The 15,643-nt window shown below is 50.5% G+C and overlaps 6 protein-coding genes across 6 annotated transcripts; 5 read left to right on the forward strand and 1 right to left on the reverse strand.

Moving 5' to 3' along the window:
• Positions 1-1,604: 1,604 nt before the first annotated feature.
• F5B22DRAFT_645998 (protein kinase) lies at positions 1,605-3,356 on the forward strand (the record flags this gene model as incomplete). Its single annotated transcript, XM_047978673.1, has 1 exon — positions 1,605-3,356. The coding sequence occupies one exon, from the start codon at positions 1,605-1,607 to the stop codon at positions 3,354-3,356; it is 1,752 nt and encodes a 583-aa protein (XP_047831467.1).
• Positions 3,357-3,990: 634 nt separating this feature from the next.
• F5B22DRAFT_604322 (PCI domain-containing protein) lies at positions 3,991-5,872 on the forward strand. The gene is made up of 3 exons (XM_047974786.1): positions 3,991-4,358; positions 4,437-4,519; positions 4,622-5,872. The coding sequence occupies exons 1-3, from the start codon at positions 4,180-4,182 to the stop codon at positions 5,626-5,628; spliced, it is 1,269 nt and encodes a 422-aa protein (XP_047831468.1). The 5' UTR covers positions 3,991-4,179; the 3' UTR covers positions 5,629-5,872.
• On the reverse strand, positions 5,873-11,435 carry F5B22DRAFT_604323 (uncharacterized protein). Its single transcript, XM_047974787.1, has one exon. It carries the CDS (start codon positions 11,050-11,052, stop codon positions 6,394-6,396), a length of 4,659 nt encoding a protein of 1,552 aa, XP_047831469.1. The 5' UTR covers positions 11,053-11,435; the 3' UTR covers positions 5,873-6,393.
• Positions 11,436-12,852, forward strand: F5B22DRAFT_604325 (uncharacterized protein). The gene is made up of 3 exons (XM_047974788.1): positions 11,436-11,882; positions 11,967-12,106; positions 12,161-12,852. The coding sequence occupies exons 1-3, from the start codon at positions 11,758-11,760 to the stop codon at positions 12,271-12,273; spliced, it is 378 nt and encodes a 125-aa protein (XP_047831470.1). The 5' UTR covers positions 11,436-11,757; the 3' UTR covers positions 12,274-12,852.
• On the forward strand, positions 12,852-14,294 carry F5B22DRAFT_604327 (uncharacterized protein). Its single transcript, XM_047974789.1, has one exon. The coding sequence runs from the start codon at positions 13,264-13,266 to the stop codon at positions 14,119-14,121; it is 858 nt and encodes a 285-aa protein (XP_047831471.1). The 5' UTR covers positions 12,852-13,263; the 3' UTR covers positions 14,122-14,294.
• A 3-nt stretch (positions 14,295-14,297) lies between these two features.
• F5B22DRAFT_121279 (putative thioredoxin) lies at positions 14,298-15,511 on the forward strand. Its single transcript, XM_047968887.1, has 2 exons — positions 14,298-14,574; positions 14,639-15,511. The coding sequence occupies exons 1-2, from the start codon at positions 14,527-14,529 to the stop codon at positions 15,338-15,340; spliced, it is 750 nt and encodes a 249-aa protein (XP_047831472.1). The 5' UTR covers positions 14,298-14,526; the 3' UTR covers positions 15,341-15,511.
• Positions 15,512-15,643: the final 132 nt, after the last annotated feature.

Raw genomic sequence — 15,643 nt, forward strand, 5'->3', positions numbered from 1 at the left:
GAGACAGCATATGCCGTTGCATGAAACTGCACTGCCCGCCTTTATCCACTACGCGGAACGGTCCGCGGTCATCTATCAATATCGTCGCAGGCCAAATGTATCAGATCAGCCTGGAGGCGTTCGCTTCATCGTGAAGCCAAGATGAGAGCAGGTACATGTATGGAGATGCCCCTGTAAACAAACATATCTAAGTACATGTAAGTAGATATATACCTGATATGTATATCAGTAGGCAATTGAGGGGTTCACCTTCACCACAAGAAGTTAGCGTCGAGCAATAGTAGGCAGATAGATAGATAGAGAGATCTTTGCCATCATCGTTCGCTTCTCTCGTTTACTCGAGTTTAGTGTATCAAAAACCATCTCTCAAACGGGGATCTGCGCACACATCAGGAATAACAATCGTGATAAACGTTACATCATCCAGGTTGTCTGTTTCCATTATCTAATTCCGTGAGGTTAGATCAAAGCAATATGCCAGGTCAATATCGCCCGCCATTCCCTTAGACAACCCCACGATACCGTCGATTTGGATGGGCAGTGGGGGCAGTGGGGGGAAAACCTGGCGAATCTTCCCGTAGGCCAGGCTTGACTAATCGTCCCACGCATTTCGTCGTTCCGTTATCTGCCGCGTTGCTGTCATGTAGGCATACACTACTGCCTGCTAGTATACACACATGGTTTATAGTGCCGCCGCGCCTGCAGGGGCTCGCAAAGCTCCTTTATCGAGAGGGGACTCGCTATGCGAAACCTGAAGCGGAGGGCGGTAGAAGCTGAACCCAAACGAGAATGGCAACGTCTTTCCAGGCCTAGGGTCAGATCTTCGCCAGTTCGAGAAGATCATACCATGTGATTGTCTCCGGGCGCTCTGCCGGATGGGGCTTGGCAAGACTGACTTTGTACTCGGTAATACTTGGGCAAGACTCGGGCATGCTAGATGCACTATTACTGGAGGTATCTGCTCATCTGGACCCGTCCCGCATCTTATAATAATAGCTCAGGTTGAAGGTCACGGCCAGGATCCATCACCAGCCCAAGGCCAGGGTATTGTCCGTTCCCTTATCTCTTGCCAGGCTCAGCCAATGGCGTTTCGTGAACGCCGGCCGTCGTCGAATACACTTCCCCCAAGCAGCCAACGAGATGCCTCGCCCGCCATGCCAGTAGCTTAAATGTGGTCTTCTTTTTTGCTTGGCTATCTTGCTTCTGTCTACTATTGTATTGGGGTGGTGTATTGGAATGGATATTCTTCAAGGGGGGCGCGAATAACAATAAACATCCCCCGAACGGGCAGAGTTTCCCTCAATCACCTTTTCTGGCTCAATTTCTGCATCATCCTGCCGACAGTGTTACAACAAAAAGTTCCCTACATCAGGAGGCAACAAGCAGAAAGTGATAGGGTAGTTTCACGTCATATAATCCCCTGCGGAGCCACTCACGGCACCCTGCTCGTCAATAATACTCTCCCACATATCTCCTGCGCCGTGTTGCGTGTTAACTCCAAATTTGCAATAACATTGTGAGCTTGGCCCACTTCTGTCTAGAGTACTTATCTCTTGGAACCATCTGAGAGAAATGCGACCTTTCCCATCAAGTGGGAGGTGACTATGTGGTGGGATTCATCGCTCATCGAAGCCACTGTCACACGACAGTTCGTCTGCTCGCACCTTATCCCCGAGGAAATCGACCGGCTCGATCGGCCGTTGGGCTTTGGTGATGGGTTGACTGATGGTACCTACTGGGAATGGATCGAGAAGGCGAAACGGATTTTCCTCATCTTGGCAGACTTGGGAGTGCCGGATCAGATATTTGGCATCATCGACGATAGCTGGGATGATGACGACCTCCCTATTGCGCTTGACCAGGTTGCACGATTATCTCTCACCCCTGGCAAAGATGATAAACTCGCCAAGAAGTTTTACACACGGCAATTCCACTACCTCGTCCGTTACATTGACAAGGGCAAGCACGTTGTCTACCAGGACGATGATTTGATACCTGTTGTCGTAGACAAACGAGCGGGTCTAACCACCAACGCTGCTGTGGAGCGGGTCGAACTACCCAATAAGCCTGGTGAGGCATTCTTGCGTCGCCGATTTTCGATCGGAACGGGCCCCGTCAATATATCGATGGAAAACTTTTGGTTTGAGATCAACAGTATTAAAAACCTACAGAGCGGTCACTTAGCCTCATACTACGGCTCTTATGTCCATCAAGGGTGTGCGTATGTCATCTTCACAAACCCGACCGATTTCAGCCTCAAATCGCTCTTATCGACGACACCCGGCCCATGGAAATCGTTAGCAAAACAAGAACGAAGACAGCTGATGATGAATTGGATTCACTGTCTGACAGACACGTTATGTTATATTCACAGGCAGCGTCGATCTCATGGGAACATCAAGCCGTCTACGATACTATTCCGGTCTGATAATCTGATATTCTACAACAGCATGTCCCGGTTGTGCGGCGAAGCAGCTGTCAGCGCATCCGAGAAATCAGTCTTCGATAGAGAGTCGTACGACTTCGCAGCTCCGGAACAGTGGTATCGACCTTCGGTAAACTCACATCGGAAGACCCTGTTGGCGCAATCCTCGGCATCCACATCTTCAGATAGCACTACGTTCTCTATTAGTCGAGGAGGCTCGGAGACCAGCAGCAATGCCAGCTCTGCACTTCACACACCCAACCCGCTCCTCGATCCTCAGGCGGCAGACATCTTCTCGCTAGGGTGCGTGATATTGGAGTTGATTGGTCTCTTGATGAAGCGGACGGCAAAAGCATTTGCTTCTCACCGCGCAGCAAAACACAAGCTTGCCGGCAGGGGAGGCGCAGTCCCCGACTCGTCATTCCACAAGAACCTAAACCAGGTTGAGTCTTGGATGACCGGACTAGCAAAAGATGCAGCCAAGAAGGACGACCTCATCTTCAGGGGGATCGGACCAATGCTGCACATCGTAGCCCGGATGCTCTCAGTGCTGCCGAGTGAGAGGCCGACGGCTCAGGAGGTTGAGCAAGCCATGTACAAGATCCTTACAGAAAAGTGCCAGATCGCAGAGCCACATTGCGTTCACCAGTACGGGGAGCTCAGTCTAGGACTCGGGAATCTCACGATCAATCAACCGAACGGGAATTTCAGCATCGCTACGAGACCATCGAGGCCCAGCTCGAGCATCAGTGGCCATCGACGATCGGGCAGCAATCTCAATAATCTCGACAGGGGCAGGGCCACTAGCTCTACGGGAAGCAGCAGCAGTGGCCATCTTCTACTTCAGGATATACGGTCGTCGCACACGCGACCTGATTGGCAAACCCATTCCCACAGCAACAGCCCTACATATGCCGTGGGGACGTATTAACTCGACATACAAAATTTTTGATTATGATGTATATATAAAGGTTATAGCAGCTCAAATCAACACAAAAATTGTGTCCAGTAAGGGAATGGTGATATGGGCTAGCTTGGGATCTTGACGACATAGGTCTGGGTGGTCAGCAGTTCTTTTGAGGGTTATCAATGGGGGGCGTCTCTGGGATAATGGCCTTGGCATCTTATGGGTTCTGTCACCTAGTTTCCAATGCAATCAATGAATGACAAAGGGGTTACTTCATTCTATTGTGCCCAATATGCCTGAATAGCGAAGCTAGCATCGTGACATGACCTGAGCCTGGATCTTGGGCTGTCAAGCACTTCTGGATGGTGGAAAATTACCTCTAGCTCTCGATTGGCAATGAAGGCGAGTATCTATACACATGCGGGAGACATCATTAAGCAGGTTGCCGAGCATGAGATTCAAAGAATTGTTGGACGAAAGGATTGCCTAGTTAGATATTTCAACAACTTCAATTCTCTTACTATGTACACCCGGAATTTCGATGTACCGCGGCCCACACCATCACGAGTCACCCAATGACAAGCCACAAGCAGAGTCGCTAGGAGGTACCTATCTTACCTAACCAAAGAGAAGAGCTCCCAAGCCCCTGCAGGCATCGGCCAGGCACTGACCTCAGTACGTAAACGGACCCGGCCTGCACAGCTGGAGGGAGACAGACCTCATCAACCATTTAACGACGACATCCTAATCACGATCTTACGAACAATCGCGAAGAATCCGCCCTGCTGCACCTGTCGCCGTCCCTCCTAGCAATCTTCGAGCCAGCCCAGTATACCCAGACCCCACAATGACCGTAGACAAGCCCTCTGTTAAAGAGGCCCAGACCTTAGCCAGCACCGACCCGCGCAGGGCTGAAGCTATTTACAGAGACATTATCTCGACGCCCCCCTCCGTCACATCAGAAGCTGCCGTTAAGGAGTACGAGGCTGCCTTGATCAGCCTGGGAGAGTTGTATCGAGATGAAAAGTACGAACAGAGGTCCCATCTGAGCCTGCCCACCAGCGCGCAGCCGTCTAGTAGTTGCCAGCGCTGACGTATTCCCAGGAAGCCGAACGAACTCGTTGAGCTCGTGACCACTAGTAGAAATGTTCTCTCAAACTTTGCAAAGGCTAAGACTGCCAAACTAGGTATGCTTCCTTCGCTTTAATGTTCGCCCTTTTCTATTCTTTTCCCTCGGGTTGCCGTCTACTCCCAGTCTATGGGCCACATCCCTAACAGCGCCACCGCAGTCCGCCAACTCCTCGATCTCTTCGACGCTATCCCCAACACAACCGACATCCAGATCGCCGTAACAAAATCATGTATAGAATGGGCTACCTCGGAGCGACGGAGCTTCCTCCGACAAAGTCTCGAGACCCGCCTTGTCACCTTATATATGGCTAAGCAATCCTACTACGACGCCTTAACTCTCATCAACGGGCTGCTTCGAGAGTTGAAGCGTCTCGACGACAAGTTGGTATTGGTGGAGGTTCAGCTGCTAGAATCCAGGGTGTACCATGCCCTAGGGAACATCTCGAAAGCGCGAGCGGCTTTAACAAGTGCTCGTACGAGCGCAGCCTCGGTCTACACCCCACCTCTCCTACAGGCGAACCTCGATATGCAGTCAGGCATGCTCCATACAATGGACCAGGACTTTAACACAGCATATTCGTACTTCATCGAGGCGTTGGACGGTTACCACAGCCAAGAGGAAACGCCGCGGGCCACGGCCGCATTGCAGTACATGCTGCTCTGCAAGATTATGCTGAACCTCGTGGACGACGTCAACTCATTGATGGCGTCGAAGCAGGCTCAGAAGTACGCTGGCCAGAACCTAGAGGCTATGAAGGCTATCGCGCGCGCGCATTCCAACCGATCTCTCGAGGAGTACGAACAGGCACTCGCCTCCTACCGTTATGAGCTAGGCAGCGACGCCTTCATCCGGAACCATCTGCGCCGTCTGTACGACGCCATGCTTGAACAGAATCTCATCAAGGTCATTGAACCCTTCAGCCGCGTGGAGATCGATCACATTGCGCGCATGGTCGGCCTCGACAAGCAACAAGTCGAGCGCAAGCTGTCGCAGATGATTCTCGACAAGGTCATCATCGGCGTGCTGGACCAGGGAGCCGGCTGCCTCATCATCTTCGACGAGACACAGCGGGACGAGTCGTACGACGCCGCGCTGCAAACCATCGAGAAGCTGAGCAACGTTGTCGATGTTCTATACACAAACCAGGCTTCCATGTTAGAGTAAACATAAGCATCAGTGGAGATTCATATGCAGTAAGACCTGGTCGAGAGCAACGGTAGACGCTTTTACCACGGAGTAACACGGCGTTGCGCCTATAAATGCCTATATCGACCAACACACACTACGTGTATTACCAGGTAGAGCGCACAGATGAGCCAAACCCAAGGTCATCCGCTACATGATGCATTACGGTTGAAGTGTCATTCGGGAAAAAATGATATATGCATCCAATAAATAAACACTAGACCATATAATGTGCACTATATTCTAGTCCTTCATGATTGTGACATGCTTATGTTCCATGCAATGTACGCGCCATCCTTCACCCCTACATCTCATCACGGCTGTGCCGGTCATGTTACTATCTAGAACAATGCCGCCCATGCTTCCATTCAACTCCACGTACATATACAAGTAAGTAAGTGTTTGCCCACACCCATTCATTTCCACACAACCCGTGACAAAAAGCAAGATTTCAGCAATTCATACCTTGTATCCTGTGTGTGCGAAAGGGGGGTATCTCAGGCCAACCGTTTTTTTTTTATAACATCCTCGAGGATCAAACAGCAAGCCAACATTGGAATAACGCCTCTTTTGTTCCCCAACATGCAATTTCCAATCCAAAAAAAAAAAGACTTCGATTTCGTCTCCCTTGAATTTTCTTTCTCAGAATAACAACGCCCAGCCAACCTCCGAAGTTGCAAAACACGCCAATGGTATATAAAACAGAAAGGGGTGCAGACAAGAAAACTTGAGTATAAACTAACTTTACCGAACGGCGCCGGCCCGCCTCTTTTCTTCGCCGATGATGAGAGCGAACAGTCTCTTGGCGAGGACACGCTCGTCCCAGCCGCCGACCTCGAGCTTGAAGGCCTCGACGATCTCGAGATGCCATGGTTCCAGGATCAAGCGGGCATCTTGCGCCGAAACTTCCTTCCCTACCAACGCCGTCGAGCGGCGCCTGTCGCGGGGTGGGAGTGGGCACGCCTGCTGGAAGCGTAAGGGGTCACGGCGGCGGAGCTGAAGCATCTCGTCGAGACGGCACCAATGCTGTTTTGTCCACTCCATCTGGGACAACGCAAAGCTCATTGTCTTTGTCAACACTTTGGGGCGAAGGGGTTGTTGATAGTCTCGCGAGACGGTAGAGCGATCGGAATTGGTTTTATCTACAGAATTATTGTTGGCGCTTTTGATCTGTTGAGTGTGTGGATATTGTTGATTCTCCTTACCCTCGAAAGCGGGCCGAAGAGGGGGGCCCTGCGAAATAGTATTATGTGCGTTCGTGCTATTATGCATTATATTTCCTGGTTGAACCTGGGCTAGAGGACCTAAGGCACTGTTTGAGAAAGCTACGATCCGGCCTGGCGTTGTTGGCTTGAGTGGTGAGCGGAAGCATGATTTGGTAGGCGAGAGGTTTCGGTCCCATTGAGAGGGCTTCTCACTGGGAGGTACACGTTCATACTCAGAGCTTTCTGTAAGCGCAGAAGATTCTTGCTCTTCACTAGATTCTTCAAAGTCACTACTGGCTTCGCGTTGAACAGCTGAGTGGTTTGATTGCCTCGACGTGAACAGCGAACCTTTCATCTGCCCAGGCCGTGGTGTGAAATTTCGCTTTTGTTCTATTGGTGGAAACATTTGACGTTCAGGCGTTGATGGAGCAGCTGATGTCGTACGAGATCGGGAAGGCGAAGGTGAGGCTGAGGTCGAAGGTTCATACGTGTCAGCTACAGTATCAGTTGAGCGTAAAGCTGGACCTGGGGAAGATTGATCCATTCTTCGCCTAGCAATTGGGCCGGCCTCTTTTCGAGGCATCGTCGGGAATAGGCCTGTTGACCAAAATGCTTTTGGAGGTTCTTTTTGTTGCTTGGTACCCAGACTTGGTTGGGGAACTACAGCTTTATTAATAGACTCGGGAGGCTTGGATCCGGACTTATTCGTGGGCAATACTGCAGGCGATGAGAAGAATGACAGAATGTCAAATCCACCGAAAAATCCGGATTTAGTTGGAGCAGGTTTCTTCTGTTCTTGGGGTGTCTGTTTTGCCTGTTGGGCTACCATTGAATACTCAGAAGCATTCATAGATGTCTCGAAAGTTGGCGGCATGTCGAGAGCTTGTGAACGCTCGAGTTCCTGGGGCTCCTCGTGGTTTCCCCACTCCTGGAGCTCTTCATGCATTGGATTCGGTGACCTCTGGGTTTGTCCCGAGATAACTGGTGCCTCAATTTCATCTATGTCGTCAGGTTCATCCGAGTCGGCAAGTCCCGCGTAATCTTCAAAGCCACCATGACTGGGACTCGGAGAAGTATTGCTATCTAACATTTGTATATCTTCGGGCATAGAATCTGGATGCACAGGTTCTAGATCAGCCACCCTAGTCTGAGTATCCTGTTGGGACTGTGAAACCGACGGGCCTTGAGTAGGCGGAATCGTGAGATTTTGCTCAATGTCACTCTGTGAGCTCGTCTCAATTTCTATTTGAGATGAGCTTGCAATGTCATCTTTGTAGATCAGTCGTCTATTGTTCCTTCTCCATGGACTTGGGACCTTACTTCGTCTAGATGACGGCACGTCTGGTTTTCTTGTTGGTCCTGAAGTAGTTAGAGCTGACTCTGGTTTACCGGGCGATGCGCGGGATGCTTCAATATCCCAAACATCAATATCATCGCCGTCATACTCATCGTCGCCAACGTGATCATCAAATCGATCATTAAGATCCTCATCCGTGTGTTGTGCAAGTTCGTTGCAAAGATTTTGATCTCGTTCCATGTATGTGCCTAGATCAGCAGTAGCACCATAGCTCAAGCCTGTGCCATGCGTTTCGACAACGTCCGCCTCAACACTACTCGCCGCCCGAGACGATAGCTCCTGTCGACTCGTTTGCGGGGCACTATGGCCCTGTGTGGCCCTGTGTGCCTCTTCGCCCAAATCGGCCGCAACTTTCTCTGCAGGACGAGACATGAAAGACGTCTGGGACAATGCGAGAGCCTCGGGTGAATGACGCTCCGTCAAGTCCTTTAGTTGTTCGATCCTTGAACTAGCACCATTTTCTGGCATGATGGAATGCGCGACTTTATCAGAAACCTGCGACACATGCCCGGAGTTTTGATTTAGATTAGACCGAAAACTTCTGCCTAGTCGAGAGGATGAACCAGTGAGGAATTGTGAATTGTTAGAAGCTTTTTGGGCCCGAATAGACGGAGAGGATGATCCCGGGACAAGTGACTGGTGTAGGTGATCACTGCTCGCAGATCCTCTGAATGGACTCCCTAGGTTTGCTTCTCGATTATCTGGAGAGGAATTGTCAGACATAACATTTTGAAGAGTACGGCCAACTCTGACGATTGGCGAAAGAGAGGGTCGTGAGGTTCGATGTGGGGCCTCCAAAGAATGAAGCTGGCTTGGTGCAATTTTCCCGTATGGCTGCCTTTGAGGCGATGAAGACTGTTTCTCTTGCACAGTACTCAGCTCGTTTTGAAGGTTTGAATATCCAAAATCTAAAGCACGGGGTCGAGTTCTAATAGGTGGAGACGAGGGTACATCTGGATGGTGGACTGAGCCGGACTGATCCTGAGGTTCCAGTGCTGCCCCTGCGTCTTCTTCGTGGGCTTTCCTAGAGCCACCATTCGAGGATGAGGTATCTTCTGGTGTGGGAAGCCGATTTGACCCATAGTCCGGACTAGCCCTGCGAGCTGGTGGGCGAGTAATCTGGTGGCGGTCTTCATTTCCTTCCATAGATATGTGAGGTGACGATTCTACACGTCTCGCCGGCCTCGGAGTGGCAGCTTCTAGAACAGCTTCTGGTATCTCCGAGAATGAATCGTTGTAAGTGTCCGCTTGCCTAGCTTGGGATTCGTATTCGCTATCTGTCGTCTTAGCAGGAAGACGTCTTGGCGTAGCAGCATGAAGAATGCTATCTGGAATAGTGGAGAACGAATCATCGACACCTCCTCTTCCCACAAAGACCTGACGACTTAATGGTAGTAACTGTTTTGGCCTTCTTGGGCTGCTTAATAAACCTCGCCTGTCTTCCTGATTGGCCGTCGCGGAAGTCTCTTCCTGCACTTCTTCAACTTCTCCACGGTCTTCTGTTCTTTGAGTGTCATCCTGGGCCTCCGAGGCATGCGAGGCAATTTCTGTTCCAGTGCGTAAACTGTGCCGCAACGATTCTAGCGTCTGATTAATTATATGGCTTGTTTGTTCACCCATTTCATAATGATCCGAGGCGAGTTTGGTGGTATCTTCCTGCAAAGAAGCTCGAAAAGAGGCCTGAAAGGAGGGTAGAGACTCTACCGCAATCATACTAAAGTCGGAAGCGTCTGCTATTGTATCTTGACCATGATGTGTAATACCATCTTCATCATCTGTAGATTGAAGGTCACTGTGTGCTTCCGCTCCTTGATAGTCCTCGCTCATCATCATGAAATCATCATTTTCGGCAGCTAATTGATGTGATGAGGTAGGTGAAACTGAAGATCTCTCTATTCTTGTGTGATCCTGAGAAGGATTCTGTGGTGGAGATATTGTGCCAGCCCTCTGTTTGGGAAGGCTTGGTGTAGGATGAACATTGTTATCGCTGACATGGCCCCTTGGCCCCTCTGCCTCCTCCAAATTCCGCGACTTATCAGTGCCATCTTCTATATTCGCTTCTGATGGCGGCAGATCAAGTATTGTTGCATTGGTAGTCTGGGCGCTGGCTCCAGTGAGGACACCTGGTTCTTCAGATATAGGCACCTTCCGAGGTCGACCACGTTTCCTTCCAGTTGCCTTGCTAGACGCTTGCGAAGATGGGACAGGTGTATTTCCAGCCAGCTTCCTGGGTGTCTTCCGGGTCCTAGTCTTAGGTTTTGGTGTTGCCTCACCGCCATCACCATTCACATCGGCCGATGCGTCGTTGGAGATGCCAGTCTCTGATGATGGTTCATATTCTTGTCGGACCTGTTTCGAGCTTCTTTGTATTGGAGTTCCCGCTCTCTTACGCCCTCTCGGCATTGGCGTCCCATTACTAATGCGTCGTGGCCTGCCGCGCTTCTGGGGAGTGCCAACACCACCGCCTACTGGATTCGGTTCGTCATTTAGTGGCACAGTCGTTGTTGTTATCGTCTCACGGCGACGCGGACTCCTCGTGGGCGATGCTGGTGGCGGGAACAGTGTGCGATTAACTGCGCTCTGTTTCAAGCCGTCCTCGGCCTCAACAGTCACACGTATTCGCTGAGGGGATCGCTCGTCGCCGACATCAAGCTGGAAGGTCCGCTTCCGGGGTGACTGGGCACGTGAACCTCTTCGCGGGCTGCTTTGCGGTATTGAGAAGGCAGAGAGGTCGTGTTGCGACTTGGTGATGCGACGTGACGCGGGCCGTACTGAGCTGGGGACCTCGTCGGCCAAGGGGTCTGGAGACGAGAGGTCAAGGAAGTAGTCGGCGTCTGCCATTGCAAGAGCATGGGCGCGTCACGGTCCCCAAGTATAAGCTAGTTGGCGTAGATAGAGGCATGCATCAAGCTGGTAATGTAAGCTATTCTACTCTTACAGCAACGAACTCAATAGGTGAGGTTGGTGCAGTGACTGATGCTAGGGATTAGATGGTGAACACTAAAAAAAGTAGTTTGTTTACTTTGGGCTAACACGGGTCAGCGCCTTGAACTGCCCAAACAAGTAGGCGCTGTACACGCTACAGCCCCTCTACACGCCCTCGGCGCTAGGGGCCCCAGCTCTTAGCTCGAGTTGGGGTGGCGGGGGGCCGATGCGGGGCCAGCGCTTAGTACTTAGTACGTCTCTGAGCGTCAGAACTGTCGCATGTACAGTGTTCTTCACCGTGTTGAATACAGTACCCAGGCAAGAATTGTATGAAGCATGCACGAGGGCCAACAAAATCGAGTTCTTCCTTCCAATCTAGTGCAATAGTTTTCCCGGCCTTACAGCTCTAGTGTTAAGTGGGATTAGAAAGCCCTGTTTATTAATACTTCCGCGCATCTCCGATTCAAAACTCAACCCATAGGATCAAAGCCCGAATTAATTGCGATGGTAGGCCACATGGCCTAAAATTACTGACTCGGGCAGGGCACCTAGGACACGACAAAACCCCCAAGCCAGGGTTTTATTGTAACGCTGAGCCATTATAGCAGGCCAAAGGGCTTCATGTCAATGAATCTACCAGCGGTAGATCGAGGACAACAGATCTTGGATCGTTTGGATCGCATGATGGAGGAGGTGCGACAAGTCCACATTCGATTAGGGACAATGGAGACGCGGAATGCGGCTCGGTAAGTGGAAACCAGACGTCATGGTTTCTTTTCTTCTCTTTCTTTGTACGGAGTGCAAGACTAATATGAAGTGGAACGAAATAGGGACTCGAACGCGTTTGCGCGTGTGTTGAACAGTCGACAGCGGAAGCCGGAAGATCCATTGCAACCATTTCGGGCGTTGGATACGAACGAAGAGATTGTTTTATTTCCTAGGACCGTGAGGGAGATGACATCGTTATCTGGTAAGATTTTCGAAACGGAGTAGAGACAAGAGAAGGGACTAATCTGTTGAGTAGTCGAGACGGTGACGGACATTCTACAGTTGCTAGGAGAGTCGACGCAGGGGAACGTGACGCAGAAGAGACGACGGTTGAAGTTGTTTACCGGAGTCGTCACGTTGGATGTGTAACGGGCCCTGGGGGACAGGAAGGAGTGTCACACCTGTGTGCTAATGTTCTGTATTCCTCTCGTTCTCGATAGTCTATATGCGTATCTTCTTTTCACCCATGAGATGCCTTCGCTGTCATTTGCTTTCTTCCGATAAGAATGTCCACCGCCGGATATTATAAACATCTTGTGATGCTTTGTGACAGCTTACCGTCAGGTCAGGGAATTGAACAGGCGACCTGCAGGTGTGGCAGGTGCGCGGCTGGTGCATGTGCGGCAGCCAGCGCAGGCGCGGGGCAGCCCCTACAGCTGTTAGCAGGTTATGCCTACCGACGTCCTAATACGTAGTTTTAAATTGAAGCGACCGCTACCTAGGTACCTAGTGTATAATTTGGAAATAACTCAAGAGTAGATAGTATGCATCGTCTTGATTTGCTAGAAAAAGCGAGAAAACTGGGATATGGATGGAAGAATCTACACCTTAGGTAGGTAATAGACGGACGGGTAACCTAATACAAAGTTATTGATTGGTGTGTATCGCATCATCCAGCAAAAGATGTTCGTAGAATTGTATTCAAAAATAAACCATACAAGTTTTCCCATAGCAGTACCGTATTAAGCATGTCTCCACGAAATCTGTAAATTCTGATTACTTACCACACCTACCTAATAGGTAGGCACTTATAGCCGATAACGTCATTGAGGCATGCGCCAATCACAAAGGAACTCTCACATCCCCGACATTCGATTGCTTTGAAATGTGTATGTTGCTGATAAATGGCTTCCAGTCCATGGCTACTATTCCCCAAGTATATAATGACTCTTTCATCGTCACTTTGAATACTTCAGTAGAATCAATCCAGAACAGACACTACAACTTCATCATAGCTAATACAATAACTTGAACCAAACCTTTAAAACCACTGCCGTCAATCAAGTTCAATTGATTGAGAACCAACTCAAGTATCATTCCCTCCTACAAATTCAGTTTATCCTCATATCCGAAATCAAAATGGCCATCTCAGCCCCTATCACCGTCCCTCACGGTACCGTCACAGCAAAGCTTAACTTCTCTCGCCACCCTCCCGAAGGAGAAGTCGCTTTCAACTATGTAGATGCCCCACCAGCCGGCGAACCCCAGCACAACGTCGAGAAGTACTTCCAAGATGTCACAATCGAGGATGTTCGCGGACACGAGTCCGAGTTCACTCTGGACAACGATGCGTTCCAAATCATCCAAGACGTGCCAGAGTCCAAGGAGAAGGACTTTGCCGACGAAGCCTCCATCAAAGCGAACTACTATCCGGAGGTGGAGAAGCTACTGCTAGACCACATCCCGGGCAGCAACCGGATCTTCCTCTTCGACCACACGGTGCGCCGAGCGGGGCCCAACGCGAACCGTAAGGCCGTGCAGACGGTGCACATCGACCAGACGGCATACTCAACCGAGAAGCGCGTTCGTACGCACATGGGCGACGAAGCCGACAAATTGTTGCAAGGTCGCTACCGCATCGTCAACGTCTGGCGCCCGCTGAACAAGAACCCCGTCGAGTCGATGCCGCTGGGTTTCGCGTCCAGCGCAACACTAGACCAGAAGGACGTCATCCCCGTCGAGCACAGGTACCCACACGGTTACATCGGGCAGACGGCCGCCATCGCTTATAACCCGGCCCAGAAGTGGCATTACTTGAGCGGCATGGTCGGCAGCGAGCGTCTATTTCTGGAGTGCTTTGATAGCGAGAGCTTGAAGGAGGGCACGAGTGTCAAGGGCGGCCGTGTGGCGCACACTGCTTTCGAGCATCCTCAGTCGCGACCAGATGCCGAGGGCAGAGAGAGCATTGAGGTCCGCGCTCTTGTCTTCGGACCTTGAGAGGCTGGACTTTAGAGTAGTTACTGACGAAGATATGAATGGGTTCAAAATTGCATGGTCGCGCTAGCATTCCGGAGTTTTTTTATTTATATAGGTACTTAACTAGACATAATTAAATTGCATACTATACTAATTCATGGGTGGTATATTGTCTGCCTACAGCTGTACAAGTGCGCATGATTCTCAAATGTCGACGTGAAACTGTCCTTCAAGGTCTACATAGTAATATATAGGTGCACTGCACTGCCTGTCGGAGTTCCGCCGCAACCTCAGGTTAGCCAGTGCTAACCAAGTCGGACAGATAAATGTAATTTCAAACAGTCACATAAATTCGACTGATATCCGATGTCCGATCTCAAGCATCCATAGACAGGAGCGTTACACATATTAACTTCAGCACTCAAAATGACCAACTTCTCCATCAACATCGTCTCCGATCCCGTCTGCCCATGGGTAAGCACACGCCAATCCCTTTCAACCCCCTATCTCTCCATCAATTTTAACATCTCTATCCCAGTGTTACATAGGCCGCAAGCGCCTAGAACAAGCAATAACGCTCTACAAAAAAGTCTACCCCAACGGACGCCATGACGTCTTCACCGTGACCTGGGAAGCATACTATCTAGACGCCTCGGCGCCGTTACGAGGGATATCCTTCGAAGAGCGCCAGCTGCAGAAGCTGACCTCCGCGAACACCAGCGCAAGTCCCGAGGAAACAAGGGAGCTCGCAGCGCGCTTCAGGGAGCGGCTGACGAGCATCGGGAGAGAAGTAGGCGTGGCGTTCAGTTTCCGCGGCAAGATAGGCAACACTCGGTCCGCGCACCGGGCGATCAACTACAGCAGGACATGCAGCGGCGCCGTAGACGCGCAAGACCGCTTCGTGATAGCTCTGTTTGCGGCGTATTTTGAGGGCGAGGCCGATATCACAAGCCATGAGGACATAGCCGACGTTGCGGAAAGTGTACGGCTTGACCGTGCCGAGATGCTGGCGTGGTTGGATAGCGGAAAGGGCGGCGAGGAGGTTGACGAGCAGGATCGTGCAGCGAGAGATATGGGACTTAAAGGGGTGCCACACTTTACGGTGCGAGGACGCAGGGTCGATGGGGCCCAAGAAGTGCAGGATTTCTTAGAGTTGTTTGTGAAGATCAAGGAAGAGGAGCAGGAGCAGATAACGAAAACTGATGTTGGAAAGGCAGCAGGATCGGAGAGCTCGATATAAATGAGAAAGCCTCTTCGCAGAGTTAGCGTATAGGAATTCCAGCTTCTACCAGTAGAGGATTGGCATTGGACATACCTAGCACGGGCACGTGAGTGAAGGTTGGAAAACATGTTTATTCGTTCATAATCAGTTTTATTGCTAGAATGTTAAATCGCTCCATCTCGTATATCAAATTCATGGTATTGTATAAGACCTCAAAAATGTCTCCATAATAGTCCAGACCCTATGAAGCACGCAATAGGGGTATATCACTTGATTGCACAACATTTACCAACTAAAAACCACCTTCGCAATGAAAACGAC

This window comes from Xylaria bambusicola (genome assembly GCF_022495145.1).
Source record: "Xylaria bambusicola strain CBS 139988 unplaced genomic scaffold F5B22scaffold_17, whole genome shotgun sequence".
NCBI classification, from domain to species: domain Eukaryota; kingdom Fungi; phylum Ascomycota; class Sordariomycetes; order Xylariales; family Xylariaceae; genus Xylaria; species Xylaria bambusicola.